This window comes from Gossypium raimondii, chromosome 8 (genome assembly GCF_025698545.1).
Source record: "Gossypium raimondii isolate GPD5lz chromosome 8, ASM2569854v1, whole genome shotgun sequence".
NCBI classification, from domain to species: Eukaryota; Viridiplantae; Streptophyta; class Magnoliopsida; order Malvales; family Malvaceae; genus Gossypium; species Gossypium raimondii.
This window is the reverse complement of record NC_068572.1, coordinates 55,166,891-55,191,688: the sequence shown is the minus strand read 5'-3', so window position 1 is coordinate 55,191,688 and position 24,798 is coordinate 55,166,891. Positions and strand designations below refer to the sequence as shown.

The following is a 24,798-nucleotide window of genomic DNA, read 5'->3' as shown; positions in this document are numbered from 1 at the left end:
ATTATTATTTAATTAATATTAAAATTAATTATTCTTTTGAATAATATTACTTTAGATTACAATTGTTATTCGGACTTAAATTATTTTTGAGAATACGATTTGTAATTTTATATTAAAAAATACGTATTTATTATTCAAAATATTACGAAAAACAAAATACCATTCAAATGTGAAATCATTATCTAAATTAAAAAGCATTATTTTTATCCATTTAATTATTTATATAATATGAAATCTAAATAAATTCATTTATTGTAACACTTAATGAACACAAGGAAGGTTCCGCTGACAAATACAAACCTTACATTACAAAGTGCCACCAATTAACAACGACCCGAAACGGTCAGACTCTTCGTATATAAATTAATAGACGAAAATACCCTCAAACAAAACCCTTAATTACGGTTATATCCAGTTCCTTAGCTGCGTAATTCTCCTCTCCCTCTCCGGCTTTTCCCATGACTATATATATAAATTGCAAATAACAAAACACTAAAAATTTAATTATAAATCAGAAATTAAAAAAATAATAATTAGCAATCTCTGGTTTCACTTTCTCAAAAAGGTATGTTCTTTTTTTCTTCTTCTAATTTTTCGTTAATTTTTATTTATTTTTTTGATATTTTCAACGATTAAATTTGCTCAGTCTTTATCTTGATTGTATGTATTTTTCTTTTAAATTTTCTTTGCTGCCAAACAGATTCATTTTTCTTAATTCGTTTTTTCCCTTCGTTTCATGTTAGAAATCCTTTTGATTTTTCATTCTGGTTTTATTGTTATTCTCCTTTGAAATGAAATATGAATTTTTTTTCTTTCTAAGAATAAAATGTGGCTTATATTGTCCTTTTAATCACCAAACAAGCGTTAGGGTTTTTTTATTTAATTCTATTTTATGTTTAGATTTCTTCGTCATTAATTAATAAAAATTGTCAATCGATGGTTTCTCTTTGCATGGAAATGAATTTTCGATTATAATTATGATTCTTATTTAATTTTTCTTTTCTTGTTGTTTATTATGATATTGGTTATACATATTGTGTAAAAGTTCATTTTTTTATTCTTTTTTTCTGTTTGCAGCTTAATAGCTTTCCAGAATGGGATTCAATAAGGTTTTTCAATGCTTGCTGGATATATTTCCGCAGGTATTTCTTTTTGCTCTTTTTTTTTTTTAGGGGGGGGGGTTATATTAAACACAAAAAAGGAGGTGTGAGTTGTGACCCCCTTTTTAAGTAATTTGTAAATCTTCTGGTTAAAGCTCAATGAGTTACTTCAGCTTTAAATTTTCCTTATAAATTCCCAAATTGCATCTCTGTATTTTGAAAATATAACCAACATCCAGTAAAAAATAGCTTTCTTGCTCCTTTTGCGCAGGTCGATTCTCGTATTCTAAAAGCTGTTGCTATTGAGAACTCTAAGGACGTTGATGCAGCTGCTGAGATTGTTCTGTCTGAGATTATACCTTACCTATCTAAACGAACCGCGGTTGCTAGTTCTTCCTTGCAGAACCAGAGTCATCGAATTGAATCAAATGAAGGTCAGCCTTCTTATTTGTGGAAGATTTAGTTATTTTTTTGTTTGGTCTGTTTTTTGTATTAGAGGGTAAGTGCCACTTCATATGTGCATGTGTATCAGCTGCATATTGGCTTTTATTCCTTGATGTATTGACTTGCTTAATGTCATATATGGGTTTTTGAAGATGCGGCTATAGAAGAGGAAGAAAGCAATCAGTTGAGGCAGCGAAAGGTATCAGCTGGAAAAGGAACAAGCTCTTCTACAGAACCGTTGTTGGAAACACGTGAAGTTGTCGGAGACACTTGTCTTACTGATTCTTCCAGCAATGTGGATTCTCTTGAGGCACAAAATGCAGCAACTACTTCAAAATTCCACGACAACAATAATAACGAGGCTGCTGATATTGAAACTGAGGAATTGATTTTGTTGGGGAATACTGAAATTCAGAAAAGTAATTCTAGTTTCAGCTGGAATGCTTCAGAGGTCGATAATTCTTTGCTATATGCAAATCTTGAAACTAAGGAGTTAGGTTCATCAAGTCAAGACCGAACCACAGACATTGAAGATGGGTTTCTGAGGACGCCACAGGTTTCCCCATTCACCTCGGCTGATGATACGGCCCCGCTTTTGGAGAATGACAGCAGTAATGATAAGTTAAATTTTGATGGACCCGTGGATTTGAATGAAGATTTATGCAGAAGCAGTTCATTCAATGGAACCATGGTAGGTGAAGAAAATGCTGTGAGCATGCTGGTTCTGTCATACTCTCAAGAACAATTGCCAGAAAGTTTTGTAGGGCTTAAATCCCAGCAGGGTTGCATTGGTGAAATGAGTGATGTTGAGGATGAGACCTTCAATGCTGTTGTTAGTAGATCAAGTCAAACATGTAGAATTGATCTACTCGAAGAGATCATTGAAGATGCTAAAGATAACAAGGTACTCTTTGCTCTAAACTTGTTACTTTCTTTTGTCAACTTTGGAGGCTGTTTGAGAATGATCCTATGCAATGCTAATAATACTAGAACTTAGTCCATTATATCGTTGATCGTGGCATGATGAATGAACTGATCTTTGAGATTTTGAACTTCTAATGTTTTTTTTTGTTTTTGCTATTTTGGGAGGATGAACTGCTAACTTATGAGATTTTGGTTCAGAAAATTTTGTTTCAGACCATGCAATCGATTATGAACTTGATGAAAGAAGTTGAACTTCAAGAGGCAGCTGCCGAACAAGCAAAAGAGGGAGCTGCAAGGGGGGGCATGGATATTCTCGTCAAGGTGGAGGAACTTAAACAGATGCTGCCACATGCAAAGGAAGCAAATGACATGGTTGTGCACTTGTTGATAACCTAGATGTTTTAATTACCAAAACTAGAATGTAGCTTTATGATTTTTAAAGAGTATGAAAGCTTAGCCATTCGCCTTTGTTTTGCAGCATGCTGGAGAAGTATACGGCGAGAAGGCAATCCTAGTCACTGAAGTAAAAGAGCTTGAAAATCGCTTGCTCAGCTTGTCAGACGAAAGAGACAAATCTCTTGCTATTCTTGATGAGGTAATCTTGGAAAACATTAAACCTGGCACTTAGCTAGTCGGTTTTTAGTATAAATCTGCATGCCATTTATTGGCTTGATCAATATGTTTATCCATGTGGATGGAATATGGAGAAGTAGAAAATTTATACAGAACAAACTCATAACATATATGGTGTATTTAACAAGAACATGATATTGATATGAAGAGCTTTGAGCTTGTTATACTCTCATTTTATATCTTTATAATTTTATCAACAGATGCGTCAAACCCTCGAAGCTCGACAATCTGCCGCACAAGAGTTGATGAAAGCAGCAGAGCAGGAAAAGCTGGAAAAAGAAGAATCTGCTCGTAACGCTCTTGCTGAACAAGAAGCCATTATGGTGAAAATGGTCAAAGAGTCCAAGATTCTAAGGCAGGAGGCAGAAGAAAATTCCAAGGTAGCTTTCATTTCTGTCCACTCTACTAAAATTTGTTTAGACTTGACAAAGTTTAAAATAGATTACTTATTTTGGACTTACGTACCCTTTTGCATATGCTCCGCTGCAGTTACGTGAGTTTCTTATGGACCGTGGCCAGATTATTGACTCACTACAGTAAGTATAATTCTGTTATACGTATAGGTTCTTGGTTGGTTGGGTGAAATAAATGATAGCTGTATGTATGATGGTTATGTCTCTGGTATTCTGTATGAATTAGCACGAGAATGGATCGATGCATGCGAATACACTATTATTTGTTGATACAGTTCTAGCTATCTTCCAATAAACATTTCCTTTTTATTTTTGCAGAGGAGAAATATCTGTTATTTGCGAGGATATAAGGTTGCTTAAACAGAAGTTCGATGACCGTATTCCATTAAGCAAATCAATATCCTCAAGCCAAACCAGCTGCATCCTGGCCTCATCCGGTTCATCTCTGAAAAGCAGATCATCAGATCTTGGTTCCGGCCAATGGGAAACAGCTAAAACACCGGAAAAAAGAAGCCCAACACCATCTGTCGATGGACAATCTCCAAAGAGCAGATCATCGGACAAAAGATCCAAAGCTGATGGAAAAGAACTATCGGATGATGGATGGGAAATTTTTGACAAAGATGCTGAATTCTGAGTTTGTACAGTGAAGCTATATGAATCGACGATGCATCATAAAAAAAGGTTCCCGGGTATTAAGAACAGTTACTAGACTGTTTTTTTATCTAAATAACCTCGACTTAGTTGCTATTTCTATAGCCATATATAGCCATTTTTCTGCAAACATATTATATCTCTGTTAGTGGGAAATACTATTGGCACAAATTTTGATCAGCATTAAACACACATATATATATGGAACGTGAGTACTTTATTTTCTGTCTATATCTTGGCTCTAATGCAGCAAAGAAACTGTCTAAATGGTAATGAATATCTTCACATCAACATAGAAAATTAATTTTAAAAAAAACAATAATCCAATAAACTAAAAATAATATGGGAATGAACCAACACTTTCATAAATATAATATTATTTTTCTAATTTCCATTCCCTCACTTTTAACTCTTTTTATAACTTTCACATGTCCACTCCCAAAGTTTTCTTGATGTCAGCCTGTAAGCAAAGCAACACAGCAGATAATTAGTCTACATTATCATATATAGGGTATAGCAAAAGTCAATTTTTTTAAATAACGAACAATTGCTACTCCCTAAGATTGCAGATACACAAAGATAGGAGGGAGGGAGGGAGTACCTCAATGGCCAATGGCGTAGTGCTAGGGCCATAGCGAGCAAGGACATGGCCATCCTTGTCAACTAAAAACTTAGTGAAGTTCCACTTTATCCTATTTCCCAAGAACCCAGATTTGTTTGTCTTTAAGAACTTGTAGACAGGCTCTGTCTTTGGACCATTGACATGAACCTAAACATAGAACAAATAATTTAGCAGCAATGAGCAATGAGTTAGCAAATGCAAAGTCCCCAACATGTCCCTGTATTGAAGAAAGCAGCAAACATGATAAACAGTCAAAGCTTTCATTCATTCATTCATCAAAAATGAGCTGGTCATATGTATTCAAGTTAGCCTAGTCAATTAGTGGATTGGGTTGGTCTTAAGTTGTAAAATTTTATGGTCATTTTAAGTTTGGGTCAATTTCGAGTTTATACTTTTGGATCGGATCAATTCAAGTTACTTGTTGGGATTGTTTTATGTTCAGATTCAGTCAATTTAAGTTGGGATTAATTTAGGTTCAAATCAACAAAACAAAATATGCAGCTAGAACGAAGGATACACACACATACATACATATTTTCATTACCTTTTGGAAAATAGGGTATTCAGCCTTGTATCTTGTACAAGCAAATTCTTGTGCATCTTGACTGGTACCAGGTTCTTGGCTCAAAAACTGATTGCATGGGAATGCCAAAATCTCCAGTCCTTCCCATCACAAACACAAAAAAAACACAACCGTCTTCAACAAATCCAGGAACAAAAATTGTAAAAAAAATCATCTACCTGTTCATATAACACAAAATACCCTAGAAACTAAAAATTACAAAAATCTAAAGAAAAGGAACTAACCTTGGTCCTTGTATTTGTTGTAAAGATCAGTCAACTGGGTATAATTTGAATCAGTGAGTCCACTGTTCAAAAATCACAAAGGTCTAATCTTTATAAATTTTAAAAAAATACATTAAAAAAAGAAGAAGAAAAATTAGAAAAAAGAGAAAAAGAACCATTTAGAGGCAACATTAACAACAAGAAGAGCTTTTCCTCTGTACATACTAAGGTCAACATCTTGGTTTTTGTAATCCTACAAACACAAATATATAACATAGTAAAAAACCTTCAAACATCAAAATCATTCACTTAAAATCTTAACATTAAAGCAAAAGAACAGAAAGAAAGAAAACCAACCTTGACTGTAAATTCATGGATTGATTTTTGAGGAACTGATTCAGAAGCACCCATTTTTGTGTTTTGGGTTATCAAAAAAGTTAACAACTTTGGGTTCTTTGTGAACTTTTCTCTGTGATTTGGGTTTTTTTGTAGCTGTTTTTTTGGCTGCAATATATATATGGGAAGAGAATCAAGAGATTGGGTTTTTATGGTTATTCTTATTAGCTGGGTTTGCCAGACTGGGAAAATTATTAGCTTACCATGTAAAGAAGATTTATGCAATATTTTTTTTAAAAATTGATTTCTTTTTTGGGTTTAAAATTAAAAAATGAAAAGATTATGTAATGAAAAATGACACCTTATTATTAAATTAGTTAATGAAATTATCGTTTATTTCACCAAATTTGGAGCACCGAAGTTATCTTCTTCCTCTTTTTTTGACTTCTTCTGCACGAAAGTTTGGTCCACCGTAATTAATTAGCAAACCTAATTTAAAACTTAGATGCTCTTTGAAAATTTATGTTTTTCTTGTTAAAGTTATATTCGAGTAAGTCGGGTATATTAAAAATTAGATTACATTTTATTTTTTTACTCAAACGTGAAAATTTTTCTCTGTGTATTATATCAAAAGAAAATTATTTCTTCCTTAAAAATATCATCAATTTTTATTATTAAAAATTGATTATTGTACGTCAGCATGAGTTACATGTGAGACGTCATGTGTTATTGTCTAGATGTTCTGTCAACCACGCCATTTTTTAACCATGCAAATGGACGAAAATTTAACAAAAAAAAATCAATTTACTCTTTAATTTAATGTTTAATGACTAATTTTTCCGTTAATACTTTTATCATTTTATGTTATTGAATCACTGAACTTCTATTTCATCATCCGAAATGAAACCTATTTCCAAAAATCATGGAGCTTTTAGAGTAGATAGAATAGTTTTCAAGTTAATAAACTATTCGATACTTAAATTTGGTTTCAATAGTTAATTATGTACACAAGTTTTTCTTTGTCCTGATTTGGAGCCTTATTCTGGCTTCAATATATAGGTTGTTATTCTAGTTTTTTTTTTTTTGGTCCCAATTAAGTACTTTTCTAGTAGAGCAAATGTATCAAACAATTATTTGGTCATATGCTATAGCTTGATCAGGATATTAAATTGATTATTGAAGTCAGACTCAAGTGCCAATCTGAATATTAAAACTAAATTTGAGTATCATAAAATAATATAAACTAAAGCATATAGTAAAATTATATGTATAATTGTATCAAAATTTATATAGATATAATTATCATTATTACATAAAAAAATTCATCTAGATTTATTTTAACGTATCAATTTGAAACTTGAGTCAACTCATATTGATAAAAGTTGGATTTTTACCTAAATATTATAAAAAAAATAAAAATTTACCAAAATAGTACAACTTTTTTTTATTTACGAAAATATTACAACTTTTTTTTATTTACCAAAATATATAAATTTTTTTATTTACCAAAATATATCAAAAAAAAACAAAACCTGCAAAAAAAAATCTGACAATGTACTGGTTACCCCAATGGTATTGGCGGCACCAAAGGTGCCAAATAAATTGGTGGCACCATTGGTGCCAAAGTCATTGGCGGCACCATGGTGCCAAAGGGAAAAAAATGTGTAATTGTTTGCTAAGTCCTCCTTATTTATTATTTTCTTTTTATTCCTCTTCAACTTATTTTTTTATTTAATAACTCTATTTTAATTTAATAAACTATTCTCATTTAATAAATCTATTTTAATTTAATAAATTATTAAGTAATACTTAATTTTTTTAAATTAAAATAGAGTTATTAAATGAGAGAATTCTAATTAAGTGACCATCTGCAGTTTCAAGGACCTGACATGCAAATTTACCATTTTGAATTTTGAAAGTGAATTGCTGCTGCTTGCGCACTAAAATTGAAATGTGACTAATTGCCTTCTAAGCCCTCCTTATTTATTATTTTCTTTTTATTCTCCTTCAACTCAATTTTTTATTTAATAACTCTATTTTAATTTAATTTAAGTAATACCAAAATATTACACTTTTACAACTATTTTAATTAAGTATTACTTAATAGTTTATTAAATTAAAATAGAGTTATTAAATAAAAAATTATATGTATAATTGTATCAAAATTTATATAGATATAAATTATCATTATTACATAAAAAATTTCATCTAGATTTATTTTAACGTATCAATTTGAAACTTGAGTCAACTCATATTGATAAAAGTTTATTCCAAAAAAATCAATTATTTTCATAGATTAATTTGAGTTAGGGAAAATAGTATGAAAAATTAGTTTAATAATATATTTTTTAAAAAATCACGAGTTAAGTTTAAATTTTTAATTTGATTTTTTGTCTCAATTTGGTATCGGAGTTTGGCAATAAAGTTCACTTTAGTATCTGAGCTTTTTGAATCTGACACCTGAGTTTTCCCTTTTTCTCGTCCAAGTATTCGAGTTTGGCTTCAATGTTCAATTTAATACTTAAGTTTTATTTTTTTTATCTCAGTTAAGTACTTGTATATTTTTTTACTAGAATATATGTGTCAAACATTCATTGAGTTGTTTGGTTTAGGTATTAAATTAAACATTGAAGTCAAACTCTCAAATACCAAATTGGGACAAAAAATTTACTATCAAATTGAATATTAAAACTAAACCTAAGTACCAAATAATATATTATCCCTTACTAAAACTATTTTACTTTTCATGAAGTTTGTGCTCACAAATACCTCACATGTATGTTTTATTTCCATGTATGAGACAATTTTCAGTTTTGTCTTATCCACAATAAAATAATAATAATAATAATAATAATAATAATAATAATAATAATAATAATAATAATAATAATAAAAAATAATAATAATACTTTGAAATTGGCAATGCATACAACAAGATGAAGGATTATTTTTGGGTTGGTTATATTCTGCCGTTTAGAATAAACTATGTAAAAGTTCTTATTTAAGTCACTCGACTCTTCTACTACTCTTCTATGGTTTAATTTTTTTCCCATAAAACGACTTTGAACGTTATGAATCTGTAAATCAAAATTCAAACAACTTTCTTCTCCAATCTCCAACAGTAATTGTCAAAATAACTTGAAAATAAGGTGTGTTCTTCTACACATCGATGGGTACTAATCCACCATACCGATTATCGAATCATTGCTTAGTGTGACAAATAAAAACTTTTAAATAATTTAGTGATTTAAATGAAAACTTTCGAATAATTAAGTAATTAAAAGGTGAATAACCTTAAGTGCAATTTATTCTAAAAGATATAAAATACTGTTTACAGCCAAAATGTGGTTCTTTAAGAAGAGATGGCTAGCAACATAGAAGGGTTGCTAAAGAAAAGCCTAATTGAAAAAAAAAAAAAGAGTATAGAAATATAGTGCCTATAGAGGCGTTTATGAAATAAATTCACAAAATAGTTAAATATAAAATTTAGATATATAACATGACATGATGATGTGGTAATTCTCGTATTTTGTTATAGCGGTCAAGTTTATGTTAGAATTGATTTTTATGTTTTATTTTAATTTCTTATAACAATTTTTCACTTTTTCAATAAAATGTTTCAATTTCACATGAAAAATTATTAATTATATTTTATTAAATGAAATAATCTTTAACGAATGGAACTAACAATATAAATTTAATAAACTATTAAGTTCCCTAATTAAATAATCTCCTATGAATTTGAAACATCATAAATATATAAATTGGTTACTTTAATTTAATAACTCGTGATAAATTAATTAATTTAATATGATAACTCAAACTAATTAATTGAACTTGTTATATTTATAAACTTTATAATTAGGTACGTGAATGAACTCGAATAAAATATGCATAAAAGCAATAATGCGTGCACCTACTATATGTATTTTAATTTTGTTTATTTGATTCTCACTTTTTTAACATAATTATCACTTTCTTTATTTAATGGAAATTGTGATATGAATTCTATTATAAGTTTACAACAATTATCTCTTTATAATAGTATGTGTGTAACAGTCACTTCATTATAATAGAAAAAAATTCAAACAAATGAAGTTGTTATAGAGAAGGTTGATTGTATATCTTATGGTAGAGATGATGGAATACATTATGTCATGCAAATTTACTATTATACTAATTTGTAATTGCATAAATTTGAAAGGGACTAAAAAGATAATATCTTACCATTCCGGGGCTAAAGTCACTGCCTACCCTCATCTCCGCCTCTATATATCACTCCAAAACACTCTAAACTCTTTTAGATACGTTATCGGCTGAACCCAAACAAAAGAGGAAAAACAGTATCCATAAGTAATCAATAGGGTTAATGTGAAATTATTTAAAGTTAGACTTGTTAATTTTGATCCAAACTCAAGAGACTGATCTAATCAAATAAAATTCAACACTTGACCTACTTAGTTTAACCATAAAAAATCAACCTAAATATGTTCAACTCAAACTTGAATTAACTCGGAACCAAGTTACCTAAAATCTAGAACAATCTAAACTTGAAATGGTCAAAATCCAAAATGATCCAAATTTTGTAACTATTTAACTTGAAAAACCTGAATCTCAAACCCAAATGATTTGAATCCAAAATTATGCAAATATTTTAGGCGGAGGTTTGGTGATGGTTGGTCCATACATGTTTATAGGGATCCTTGGCTCGATGGTTTTGTCGGGTTTCTACGTCGATTCCCCTCCGCTGGATGGATTGGAGGAACTGTGGGTCTTTTACCTTCTTAATGAGTCGGGCACCGCATGAGGTAGGGCGCTTGTTGACGGATTGTTTGCCCCGGTTGATGCTGCACGTATTCTTTAGTTTCCCGTGTCCGAACAGGTTTATATGGCATCATGATAGGATGGGGATCTACACAGTTAAATCCGCCTATCGGTTTCTCTACAACTCGCTATCTAGTGCCAACATATTGAGGATCAAGGGTCCATGGGAAAGTATTTGGAACGCTTGTTTACCTCCAAAGGTGAAGGACTTTATGTGGAGGTGTTTGCGACGATTTGTTCCAACTCGTTGTCGTCTTGCTGAAAAGGGCTGCTCTGTTCCGCTACTATACGTGTTCGGTGTGGAGCGTTGGCGGACCTTGATCATGTGTTGATCACTTGACCGATAGCGACGGGAATCTGGGATATGGCTCGGATTGTGCCTTTTGCTTTAACCGTCGAGAGTTGGTTCCCGTTGTTGCTTCAATCTGGGGACGTGGTGGTGGCTGCCAAGGTCAAGGCGGGTGTTCTTCTTTGGTCATTATGGCATTTCAGGAATTTGTCTGTTTGGAAGAATGACCACTGTTCTTCGGCTCGTATTCATGACTTTGGCATCCAGTTCCTCCATGATTGGCAGACTTCCCGGTCAGCTTATTCCCACGTTCAGCCAGCTGCCCCTTCTCAGCCTGCTTCAGTTACTGCTTGGACGCCACCCCCACATAAACAAATATATAAGGTGGCTGGTTTCAAAAAGGTGAAAGGAGGCCTTGTTCGATACGGCCCACCCTAGCAAGCCTCGAATTGCCTTATTACAGTCCACAAACAAATGTGGATTCTAAATTCAGTTTTTCTACTTTTAACTTTGGATTTTTAAAATTTTAGGGATACAGATTAAATATATATATATATTTAGTCCGATCTATAATTTGATTTGGTATAATTATACATGTGAAACTTGAATTATGATTCATATGTATATAAGAAACTTTAATTTTGATCAACCTTACATATTTAAAAAATATATATTCATTTATTTTCATATCGAATTAATATAATTATTTGTGTATGCAATACATCAATATAAAATTGTGCTAATTCGATAATGTTGTTATTAATTTGTAAAAATTGAATCGAATCAAAATTTTATATATAAAATTATACAAAATCAAAGTTCATGGATAGCATTGCATATTGGATCAAAATTCAAGTATAGCTTTGATATTTATCTCTAAATTTTAAAATTTTAGTTCTCATTAAACGATAAATGTTAAGTTCATTAAGTTGAGTTCTTCTATTTTTGAAATCTTACACCACGTTTGGTTCACTGGAATTGTAACCCCCCTAACCCGTCTCTGTCGTCGAAGTTAGGTCACAGAGTATTACGATAACGATTTAAACATTTAACATTACTATTTCATAAATATTCATCTATAAATACAATTAATTAAACCACATTCCAATTATAACAAACATATACTTACGGGCCTTAAACCAAGTCTACGGGGCCCTAAAAATAGTTTGAGGACATTCTGGGGTTAATTTGAAATAAAACAGAACAACTAATAAAAAGTTAAAAGTTTTAAAACAGGGGACACAAGGCCATGTGTCACAGCCCAAACCGTGTGGACATTCGAAGTCCGGACACATGGTCGTGTCCCAGCCCATGTGTCTGCCTGTGTGGATATTCGAATTAAGGTCACACGGCCATGTCGCAGGCTGTGTGGTTGTTCGTGTGTGTATTCGATGTTGGGTCACACGGTCATGTCGCTGGTCGTGTCTCAAATGGTGTAACAAACTATTTTAAGACACACGACCGTGTCACAGGCTGTGTGAAACCTGCGCCTAAAGACAATAAGAAACACGGCCGTGTGAGTGGGCCGTGTACAACGTATCTAACCCCTATCTCAAGCCATTTCACACACCATTCCTTGTGCAACAAGACACGCCATATCAAGCTCACTTCCTAGGTTCAAAAGCACATTCAAAACATCATTTCCATGCCAAAGTTTCATCCATCCTAAGCTTAATCAATATGTCATTCAAAGGCACCTGAATCAAAGACAACCAAACAAATAACTAGGCTAAGTTAATACATTACTATAATCAACCTATTTCATTCAACAACAACCAAATTAACCAAATATAATTACATGTACACTTTCAACAAATTACCATTACAAGCCTCGCCAACTAAACAAAATTTCAAGATTTGCATCCAAACACTCGAACACCTACATTCTAACCAACCAATTCACTAAAGAACTATTATGGATTAATACTTGTATATATATGCACCACAAGTTGATCCAAGCATTTACATTAAGGTATAAGATCATTCAAAGTTATATAGCAACATCTTATGCAAGTAACCTTTACCATATTCATTTATAACCCTAAAGGCTACTACTCAACACATTATTATCCTAGATACATGTCAAAACATCAAAAGAAAATATCACCAACTTTGAGTTTGGGATTGTTGGTTGTAAAAAAAAAAGTAGGTACCTAACTTGCACAACAAGAAATAATTAAATAATGAGGAAGTTCTTAACTCAAAGAACTACAATTACACTTAATGGCCTTAATTTTATAATCCAAAACATATAATGTCTATTTCCATGAAATTTTACTATGTTGTTCAATATGAACATTTCATATACCTTCATATTTCAACCTTTTTCCAATGGATCGATTAAACATTATCATTATGAGTCAATTTGTGAATGACACCTGATGCCTAACGGATAAATCGTAACAAATTTTTGCGCCCAGCGCTAGTCGAATAACTGACAATAAGTGTGCCTTGCACTAGTCAGATAAACCGACGATATCAAATGTGTGCCCAGCACTAGTTAGATAAACCAACAATGAGTTGCGCCCAGCGCTAGTCGGATAAACCGACAATTACATACGTAATTACATCATTCCACAATTCTTCAATTCATAATTTAAATCATTTACATTAATCTTCTATATTTAATTTCTATAATTTACTCCATAACCATTTTCATATATATTTCCATAACATTACATTCAAAATACTAATCATTTGAATATATATAATTGACTATCAAATTATTCCAAAAATGCGTTAACTTCCGATGATCGAGGTCGATTACTCAGTGACTTTCTCTTTCCCTCGATTAACGACCATTCTGCTCGTTTCTTGATCTAAATATGATAATTTAATTTCATTAACTAATTCAAAACCATTATGATTCAACTTAAACAATTTATCCCATAACAATTTTTACATTTCACCCTCAACAATGTCTTATATATAACTTAGCCCTTGCTAAAAAACAATTTAATTAATATTCTTAAATCAATTTCCCCAGCTCACTGAACATATAAGGATTCTTATAAAGTCCCTAAAATCTTGTATTTTATAGTTTAACACCATGCTATTTTTACATTTCAACATTATAATCCTTGGAAGCTAATACTAGCAAAAATTGCTTCACAAAATAGCTAAACTGAACCATTGAACTTATAAATTCATCCACCACTTCAAGAACAATTAACTTCCTTTAAAACTTATACCTTTTAGTATTTGTCAAATTAGTCCCTAAATTAGCTCGGTCTAGCTACAACGACCTCAAAAACACAAAAATTAATCAAAATGGAATAAAATGCACTTACATGCAAGAGGAAAAATCAAAACCGAAGCTTCAATGGTCTAACATGGTGGTTTCGGTTGGGGACTTTCAAAATGAAGAAGATGAAACTAAATTTTTGTGTTCTTTTTGTTTAGTTTATTTACTTTTACTAAATTACCCTTCAATTGATTCAAAATAAAAAGCTAGCTAATGGCCACAACCGTCCACTATATTTCCCTATGGTTTATTTACCATATAAGTTCACTCAATCATGCATATTACTTAGTTTAATACCTTTAACTAATAGACACTAACCTTTGCAACTTTTTTTTTTCAATTTAATCCTTTTTACCTAATTAATCAATCAATCATCAAAATTTTTAATCCAAACTTAAATAAGATTCTAATAAATACTTATGAATATTAATTAAATAATATTTTTCCTACTCACTTGTCGGTAATGTGGTCTCGAAACCATCGTTTTTGGCACTACAAAAAACGGGTCGTTACAGGAATGGAATAGGGTTGTAATGGAATAGAGCTGTAATCAGTAATTCAATTATTTGATCGAATGGAATGGAATATAACTATAATGGTATTCTTATGTTTGGTTGAATGGAATAGATTTGTAATAGCATAAAGAAAAAAACTAAAATAACCGTAATACCCTTAGCAAAAATATATAGGTAAATAATTATTGTTATTGTTATTAAATTTTAATAAAATTATTATTAAATATAATTTAATAAATAAATAATAAATAATTTAATCATATGTTAATATAATTATTATTCAACATGTAATATGTATACTCATAATATTACTTCAATAAAATAGTAAATATTTAATAAATATAGTAATTTTTAATTAATATATAAGTTATTTTTTCTTTTATTTTTGACTTTTTCTTTCTTTATCTAGTTTATTTTTTCCCTCAAATGCTCTCTCCCTCAAATGTTCATTGTTTGGCAAAAAACATTTTATTAGATTCCAAATTTCGGTAACGATCGTCGTCGCTTCCACCGCTACCCTGATTGTGGCTAACCCAGAATAATCATCTAATTCTCCTCTTTTTCTTTCCCATCTTAGGTTTTTTTCCTAAACTTCATCACAAAAGTTCAGATCTACAGAAATTACTTGTGGCTTTCACCACTATTTTTGCCATCATCTGCTGCTTGCATGCCAAAAATTTCTGCTTGCATGTCGTCATCTACTGCTATCAATTGTCGGTGTTCACTCTCCTCTATCGTGTCTCATTCTCTCAAAAATCCAAAAATTAGAAACTCGTTTTTCAGTTTCTGGTCATCAACCACCATGCCCATCGTTTCCATCCACCGTTCACCACCAACCGAATACCCAGAAATTTCCATCTGCAATGACTGTGAATTAACTCAATCAAAGTTTCTCTTCAATTTGTTGCAAGTTTCCCCCTTGGGGATGTGTTGAATGATTTTTGTTCTTACCATTTTTTCTTTTCCTTTTTGGTTTGGTTAAAAACATCCATCTATCGTAAATTAACTCAATCAAAGTTTCTCTTTAATTTGCTGCAAGTTTCCCTCTTGGAGATATGTTGAATGATTTTTGTTCTTACCATTTTTTTCCCTTTTGGTTTTTGGTTGGGTTAAAATGAAAATAAAAAAAAATTATCTATTCTGAGTTGCTTGGAATAGCCATTCAAAGGATGAAGTAAAGAATGATTATTTAGAGAGTTTGAGGAATAGTCCTGTAATTAGCTATTCTGTTGAATAACATTCAGCCAACCAAACTAATCGAGTCTTGTAACACTCAGAATAGACATGGAACTGATTGGCTATTACAGCCAAATAAACATATTGTTATAGTATAAACATTGTTAACTTATTATTTTCATATATTTTTTATTAAAAAATGATTTTTTGTTTGCGTCTCAAAAAATATAAAAATTGAAAATAATAAAGTAAAGAATTTTGAATAATCCTATAATTTTATACATAGTAGATGAAAATTAAAATATTTTTATATTTACAGTAAATGACATATAGCGCTTATGTCATCAACAACGACACAAAACCAAGCACGACCGGCGGCAGAACGAAAACGGACAACGAAACCCGCCCCCCGTATCTTCATTTTTCTGTTTCCCGGACTAAAATAATTCTGGTCTCGCCACGTGTCCGACAGGAAATTCGTACTACCCACCACGTGTCCTTTTCGAGCACTGTGGAAAGGTCATTACAAAAGAAAAAGGGTAACGAATTTGAAGATGGTCTAATGAGTGCCAAACACGTGTCCTATTTGAACTTCTCGTACGACACGTGTCAGAAAACGAGAGGTGGTATGTGTTGACATTTGACTAGAGGTTGTGGTGGGTACGCGTTTACACCCAATCATTTCAGTTAAAAATCCTATGTCTTGTCTCCATCTTATCGACAACGGAACTGCTTGTCTCAACTAATTTTATAGACATCATTTAAAGATTTTTTAGGCTAATTTACCAAAAAAAGCCAATTTTTTAAAAAAATTACCGAAATGGGCTGGTTTTTTAATTATTTATCGGAATGGGCCATTTTTCCCGAAATCGCGTCCACGTCAGCGCGATGTCAGGGTACGTGACAGGACATCGCGTCCACGTCAGCGCGACCTTGTAACACCCCTTACCCGAGACCGTTTCCGGAGTCGAGCACGAGGCATTACTTAGCTTATCTTACCAATTCGGAGCATAAAAACTAGGTTTGAAAATTTATTTCACTATTTACAGCAAATCTGTCCAATCGCGCAGCAGTTACTAAATTAATTATAACTTGAGCTACAGAACTCGAAATTTAATTCCGTAAATTTTCCCTAAAACTAGACTCATATATCTACTCACCATAAAATTTTTAGAATTTTTGGTTCAGCCAATTAGTACAGTTTATTAGTTAAAGTCTCCCCTGTTTCACCATTCAACTATTCTGACCTCTTGTTACTAAAAATAACTTTTCTCGTTATAGGATTTTCATATGCTATTCCCACTTGTTCCTACAGAAAATAGACTCATTAAGGAATCTAAACATGTAAATTTCAACTCATAACCATTTTTGTACAATTTGTAATTATTTTCTAAACTCAGAACAGGGGACTCCAAAAACTGTTCTGACCCTGTCTCACGAAAATTCACATATCTTAAAATATAAATTTCCTTTTTCTACACCGTTATTTTTCTATGAAAATAGACTCAACAAGCTTCAATTACATATATCATTCACCCTCTAATTCATTTTATACTATCTTGGGTGATTTTTCAAATTCACGTCACTGTGCTGCCTGAATTCTGTTTCTTTGCAAAATTTTATCCTTTCATGATTTCCATGCATAATTTATCACCTAATCTTTCATAACAACAAACACCTTCATCCTTAACCATTTTAATGACCATACATCATCAAATACTTACACATCACTCATTAGCAAAATCATCATTACAAACATACAAAAAACTAAATCCCTATACATGCCATAACTCAAACGTGATTCGATATAAAATACCGAAGCGGTTGTGGTTGATAGTGTGGACGATCTCCGACTTCTTTAGGATCCTTGAAGTAGCTTTGCAATACTATAAGAGAAAGAGAAATAAAAGAAGTAAGCATAAAGCTTAGTAAGTTTACTAGCAAATAAATAACAATATTTAACTTAAATAATTAAACTCAATGTCTATATCTCTAGTTTACTCTTTAGTTAATCTCATACTAGTTCTCGTACTTGTTTACTTAGAATACTTGTGTGCATAACTTACTCAATCCTTGCTGCATCGTTGAACATCAATTGATAGTATAATAAGTTCTTAAGTCTTACAACTTACGAGCTTGCCATTTATGCTTTAAACCGAACTTTCATGAACATGATTCATTTACAAGCCCGTTGAGCTACATTGGAATAATAAGGATACTCGGGTCTCTTCGATAATAACATGCCAAAGCCATGTCCTGACATGGTCTTACATGGGATGTTCTCATGTTGGTGCCCATGCCATGTCCTGCACATGGTCTTATAGGGACCTCTCATCTCGGTATAACGCCATGTCCTGACATGGTCTTACATGGGACCTCTCGTCTAAGTGCCCATGCCATGTCCTGACATGGTCTTACTGGGACCTCTTATGATCTTAAGGATGCCAATGCCATGTCCCGCACATGGTCTTACATGGGATCTCTTTACCCAAATGTCATGACATTCGTATCCAATTACCATCCTTATGTATCAACGGGACTTTTAAATTTTAATTCTCTATCATTTCATGCTTAGATCATCATCAAATAAATTCATAAAATAAATTCATAGTTGCTGGAAAATAACAGCATTGATAATAAATATGGAAATATTGCATTTATTTACCGTAAACTTACCTCGGTACCAATTATAGCCAAATTCACCAACTTAGTCTTCAACTTTATTCTTCCCTTTGTCTAACCTCGAGTTTCGTACTTCTTGATCTAAAATAGTAAATTTAACTTATTTAATACTCACATTCAACAAAACAGCCCTTGACTCTAACTTTTAAAATTACAATTTTGCCCTAAACTTTTACATAATTACATTTTTGCCCCAAGGCTCGGAAATTAAACTTCATCTCTTATTCTTATGTTTTATAACATTATGAACATTTTTCCTTCTATGGCAACATCAAATTCCCACTCTAACATGTACTTATGAACATTAGGTATTTTACCGATTATGTCGTTTTACTCGTTTTCACTTAAAATCGCTTAGCAAAAGTTGTTTAACATAATTTCTAGCTTCATATTCTATCATAAAACATCAAAATAAACACTTTTCACCTATGGGTATTTTTCCAAATATAAACCCTAGGTTAAATTATTGCTAGAATAAGCTAAATTAAGCTACCGGATCTCAAAACGTAAAGAACATTAAAAGCGGGTTTGGGATCACTTACTATGGAGCTTGGAAGCTTGAAAACCCTAACTATGGCTTCCCCTTGCTGATTTCGTTCATATGAAGAAGATGATGATTTTTGCCATCTTTTTCCTTTTAATTCATTTTAATTACTAGATTACCAAATTGCCCCTAACTTAAAAATTTTCTATTTCACTTATCTCATGTCCATTTTGTCTACCAAGTTACCAATGGTATAATTACCATATAAGGACCTCCAATTTAAAGTTTCATAACAATTGGACACCTCTAACATGTAGAACTCAACTTTTGCACTTTTACAATTTAGTCCTTTTGACTAAATTGAGTGCCAAACGTCGAAATTTTCGAACGAAATTTTCACGAAATCATTTTGTGAAATTGTAAACCATAAAATATAAGAAAATAAAATTTTTCTCATCGGATTTGTGGTCCCGAAACCATTGTTCGATAACCTCAAATTTAGGCCATTACAGACTGTTGACGTGGAGGGAAATCGCTTCCTCAAGGACGCGATTTCCCTCCACGTCAGCAGGTCGCGCTGACGTGGACGCGATGTGGTCGCGCGCGTGAACAGTGCTCAACGGTCAAAAAATTGACCGTTGCCCCCAACGGTAAAATTTTTTTACTATATAAACCCCCCACCCCTCCCCTTTTATTTTCACAAACAAATTCAATATCAATTTCATTCAAAAATTCTCTCAATTCCCTTCAAAAATTCTCTCAATTTTCTTCCAAAATTCTCTCAAACTCTCAAATTCCTTCCAAAATCCTCTCAATTTCCTTCAAAAAATCTCCAAATCCATATTAAATTTTTTTCCCATTAAATTTCATTTTTTAAGAAAATTTTAAAATTTTTTATTTTTTAAATAATTTTAAAATTTTTAATATTTTCAACAATGGCCGGATCATTGATTCGTCTTGATAGGAATCACATATCGGTGGAGCAAATGAACATGGTAAGTATTAAATTTAAATTTTAAATTTTATTTAAGATATTTTTATTTATGTATTTTTAGATATTTATTAATTTATTTTTTGTTATAAAAGGCTGAAGATCGGGTATTGACATGCAATATTCGGAATATGCATGCTCCTCCATCACCGTTAGTAGAGAACTACTATGGAAGCGGGATTTTGGCACGTGGCGATGGTAGGCCGGGGATGCAAGTTGGAGCCAAAACTGATCAGTGCGTTGATCAAGAGGTGGAGACCTGAGACGCACACATTTCATCTTCCATGTGGAGAGTGCACTATCACTCTAGAAGATGTCCATCTGCATTTGGGATTGCCAGGTCAGGCGACCAATGATCAAGTCCGCCTAATCTAGCAATTGGGAGGCGGTGTGCTACGAGCTTTTGGGCGCCGTTCCGGATAAAATGAATGGAGGTAAGGTGGAGATGGGCTGGTTACGTGCCACCTTCCCCGGTCTGAATCAAAATTCAACCGAAATTGAAAGAATCCGATATGCTCGAGCATACATTTTTCAAATAATTGGAGGCTATCTCATGGCCGACACGTCACGGAGCCGTGTACATCTAAGGTGACTACTAAAACTCGTTGATTTTAGAGCAGCCGGTGAATTTAGTTTGGGGTCTGTCGTCTTGGCAACATTATATCGGGAGATGTGCGAGGCGACCAAACCGAGGAGAGCAAAAATTGGAGGTTGCCTGTCACTACTGCAATCATGGGCACGGTTTCGCTTTCCATTTCTACGTCCTCGAGTGAACCACCCATATACATTCCCACTCGTAACGAGGTAAATTTTATATTACATTTTGAAATTGTTATGTAGATTTTGTAAGAATAAAAGTATGCTAAAAATTTATTTAATTAGGTGGAACCATCCGAGAAGTTATCGTGGATTACCGATGAACTTGAAGATATCGGCTTCTATTGGAGCAGCGATTCGGAAGCGTAGTAAGTATTATTGCAAATAGATATTTCCATCCATTCGCTAGTGGATTGATATTTAGTATTTAGTATTATGTATATATGTAATATTTCTATCATGTTCGTGTAGTTTCAATGGACACCATACGAGGATCCGCATCCGCAAGTAATCCGGAAGAGTTTTTACAAAATCAACGCTGGCACGTGAAAGTGGTGTTGATCAACTATGCAACCGTGGAGCCCCACCGCATGCATGAGAGTCCTACGACAGTTTGGATGTAGACAACCGATCCCTGCGGACCCTGAGGAGTTTGACGAGCACCACAAAATCGACCTTCGGTTGTTAGGTACGGATTGGCCTAGATACTGTGTCCATGGAAATGTGGGAAAATCGTAATGAATATCTACCTACTCGGGAACCAATCATCGTTCCCGAGTTAGCGTGCGTTCCAGAATACATGCCATGGTTTAGGGCCAATGGTAAGCCGTATTTACTTACGACGGAGGAGAGGCAGCAGCAATTACGTGTCGGAAAGGAAAGGCGTGGGCCTCTAAATCCAAGGGGACAAGACCACGAGGCCAGCCCCCCAACGAGGCCCAGACATTCACCCAGTTCATCATCAGCGGCCATGCAATCACCGTCCCCAACGAGAGCACCGACGCAGTCACCTGACACAGCAATTCAACAGATGATACCCACGTATTCACCTTTCCCTATGATGCCAGATATGTTTCCTAGCCCTTATATGTACCCTAACCCGTACATGTATCCTTTTCGAATCCTATGGCGGGTTGGAGCCAAATGCGGATCAGCTCCATTTCTGTAATGCCGAAGCGGACCACCGATAAGTAGGCCATCTACAGGAAGGGTCCCAAGGGGCCGTCGGGAGCTCTCATTTTTACCAATCGCCAAGAACGCATGGCTTTCAAACTCGTCATTGTTCATGATGCAAACACCTCCACATACACTATTCTTTGAAGGTGGATCATCGTCCCAAGTTCGACAAGCAGATGCCGAACCGGAAGAACAACAATCACCACCCGAGGAAGAACAACCGCCGTCGGAAGCTAGAGGAAGGAGGAATCCAGCGCGTAACCGTCGACGGCCGCCATGTGGAACCGAATCCCCCGGTCATAGACATTGATTACCGTATTAAAAATTATCCTTTGATGTAATGAAATAGAAGTTTATGACGATGTAATACACATAGAAATTTTTCCGAGTTATTTTGACATTATTTGATTAAAAACCCTAACCCTAAACTAATTTAATTAAAAACCCTAACCTAACTTAATTTAATTAAAAACCCTAACCTAACTTAATTTAATTAAAAACCCTAACCTAACTTAATTTAATTAAAAACCCTAACCTAATTTAATTTAATTAAAAACCCTAACCCTAACCTAATTTAATTAAAAACCATAACCTAACTTAATTTAATTAAAACCCTAACCTAACTTAATTGAAATCCCTAAGCTAACCTAATTTAATTAAAACCCCAACCCTAACCTATTTGAATTAATGTAATAATTTTACCAACATAACTCAAATAATTTGACAATCTTACTAACCATTTCGAAATTGTAGTTTTACATAATGTTAGATTTAAGTAAAATGTTTTTTGGTAGTAACATTTAAGAAATTGTAGTAATTTGATAATTTTACCAACAATTAATACAATTATCAATTAATAATTGAATAAAAGGTAATTTCTTCTATAATTACATTCAACTATTGCGATTAGGGCATGATCGACTTGTATGGCCTGGGTTCCTACACCATCCGCACAACTTCTGTTGACTGGCTGTTTCTTGGATATCCATATTGTTCCTTATTCTAGTGGAGAAAGGTCGACCCTTCGGCTTGCGACGTAATTCTCTATCCGGTAACAGCTTAAAAGGAGTAACAGATACGGGTGGCCAGTTACGTTCATCTGGGACCGGTGGGAAAACGTGTCTCCATACGTTGTACATATTTTCTAATTTGTACACTTCGTCCACATAACTCAGCGGATCCAGACGGAGTTTCTGACAGGCTGCAATAACATGAGCGCATGGATAACGAAGTGCATCGAACTTCCCACAGTCACAAGTCCTGTTTCGCAAGTGTACACGATATTGCCCGCCAACAACGCCTTGGTGCGGTATGTCGAACTCCGTCATGCGAAACCATAGATTGTCTCGATCGTGACACACAGCGTGCATGATATTTGCCTCGCCGCCTTTGTTAATTTCTTGAACTATCTTCGCACCATACATGCCCACCCCGCATCTAGCTCGCATAAATTTCGCCGCTTTGGAAATAGCGCGTAAGCGGAAATATGTCTCTCGCACAACCGCTGTTATCGGTAGATGGCGCGTTCCTTTAAGAACAGAATTTATGTATTCTGCCAGGTTCGACGTCATATGGCCATATCGTAGGCCTCCGTCGTATGCTTGTGCCCACTGTTCGAAACGTATGTTGCACAGGTAGTCCGCCCCTTCTCTATTTTGGGATCGCAAGATTGCCAACATCTCGTGAAAACGATCTTTATTCATTTCATACCCTACCAATATAAGAACATAGCGAATATTTTATACCCCTTCTACCAATAAAACTAATTCAATTTGACAAACGAAATAATATAGTTATACAGTAAATACCTATGTTGGTCACTTGTTGTCGTTCGGTCTTAGATGGATATTGCCTGTAGTAGTTCGAAGCAACGTGTCTCAGGCAATATCTATGGTGTGTACGCTGCCACAAGCTTCCCTCTCGATCAAATGCAGCTAGTATACCGGTGCCCCGATCTGAAATAACACAGATATCAGGTTGGGGGCACACATGCCTCCTTAACCTAGAGAGAAAGAAATTCCAGTCATCAGACGACTCCCCCGGTGTTATTGTATATGCAATTGGAAGAATTCTCTCACCGCCGTCCTGTGCCACTGCAACCAATAGCCGATGAGTGTACCTACCGAACATGAAGGTACCGTCAATTTGTACCAACGGCTTGCAGTACGGAAATGCGTCTCGGCATTGCTTAAAAGTCCAAAATATGCGTTTGAACACTTGGCATCCACGTAGCAATCGGTCGTTGTAGTACGCATGTTCTGTTTCAAGGTCTGTAATAGCACCTGGGACGTATCTCTCTAGCATCTGACACCATTGCCATATTTCATTATATGAGGCGTCCCACCCACTATGCATCTTCTCCAATGTCTTTTGCTTAGCTATCCAAGCCTTGCGGTAAGAGGGCGTGTACCCCATTTGGCTACGGATATTGGCAATTATCACCCAGATGAAGTCCGAGGATCTCGCTTTTATCGTAAGGCGATATCAAGCTAGCCAACATAGTGAATCCATTTTCGGATGATCTTCTGAAACACCTACAGAGGGAGGGAGTACATTAAGTAATGCAACATTGGAAAATAAAAATATTATTCAGACACATTCAATACTGTACCTGCAGCACATATATGTGGACCTTTGTACTTTTTGATCTCCCACAACCTTGTCCTCTTCCTTAACGAGGCGACGATTTTCCATGAACATGTGCCGTCTTGCACCGCACACTTCGCCTCAAACTTATCAGATTTTGATTTAACCACGTGGTAATTAACGCCGTTTTTGATGCTATACTGTTTCAAAGCACTAATAAAACTATCTTTATTGGTAAACTGATTACCAACTTCAAGTTCACCGAGATCTATCCCCGAACTTGTACGATCGCGCACCCGGTGTGGTAGATCTGGAAACTCTA

At 33.9% G+C, this 24,798-nt stretch overlaps 2 protein-coding genes across 3 annotated transcripts; one reads left to right on the top strand and one right to left on the bottom strand.

Annotated features, from left to right (window-relative positions):
• Positions 1-467: 467 nt before the first annotated feature.
• On the top strand, positions 468-4,399 carry LOC105792253 (golgin candidate 5). Of its 2 annotated transcripts, none has more exons than XM_012620739.2 (9): positions 468-565; positions 1,078-1,142; positions 1,372-1,534; positions 1,709-2,448; positions 2,667-2,840; positions 2,947-3,063; positions 3,302-3,481; positions 3,591-3,637; positions 3,833-4,399. In XM_012620739.2, the coding sequence occupies exons 2-9, from the start codon at positions 1,095-1,097 to the stop codon at positions 4,149-4,151; spliced, it is 1,788 nt and encodes a 595-aa protein (XP_012476193.1). In that variant the 5' UTR covers positions 468-565; positions 1,078-1,094; the 3' UTR covers positions 4,152-4,399. The 2 variants fall into 2 exon arrangements, with proteins under 2 accessions (XP_012476193.1, XP_012476192.1); XM_012620738.2 differs by having other exon boundaries at positions 1,697-2,448.
• Positions 4,367-6,198, bottom strand: LOC105792254 (probable glutathione peroxidase 4). Its single transcript, XM_012620740.2, has 6 exons — positions 5,934-6,198; positions 5,753-5,829; positions 5,598-5,659; positions 5,335-5,453; positions 4,770-4,937; positions 4,367-4,628 (listed from the first exon to the last, which is right to left on the bottom strand). Exons 1-6 carry the CDS (start codon positions 5,985-5,987, stop codon positions 4,593-4,595), a joined length of 516 nt encoding a protein of 171 aa, XP_012476194.1. The 5' UTR covers positions 5,988-6,198; the 3' UTR covers positions 4,367-4,592.
• Positions 6,199-24,798: the final 18,600 nt, after the last annotated feature.

Coding starts and splice junctions, on each gene's coding strand:
- LOC105792253 (XM_012620738.2), top strand. CDS start 1,095: ATGGGATTCAATAAGGTTTTTCAATGCTTGCTGGATATATTTCCGCAG. Junction 1,143..1,371: donor TGCTGGATATATTTCCGCAG/GTATTTCTTTTT, acceptor CCTTTTGCGCAG/GTCGATTCTCGTATTCTAAA. Junction 2,449..2,666: donor AAGATGCTAAAGATAACAAG/GTACTCTTTGCT, acceptor ATTTTGGTTCAG/AAAATTTTGTTTCAGACCAT.
- LOC105792254 (XM_012620740.2), bottom strand. CDS start 5,987: ATGGGTGCTTCTGAATCAGTTCCTCAAAAATCAATCCATGAATTTACA. Junction 5,830..5,933: donor TCCATGAATTTACAGTCAAG/GTTGGTTTTCTT, acceptor TTGTGTTTGTAG/GATTACAAAAACCAAGATGT. Junction 4,629..4,769: donor CTACGCCATTGGCCATTGAG/GTACTCCCTCCC, acceptor CTTTGCTTACAG/GCTGACATCAAGAAAACTTT.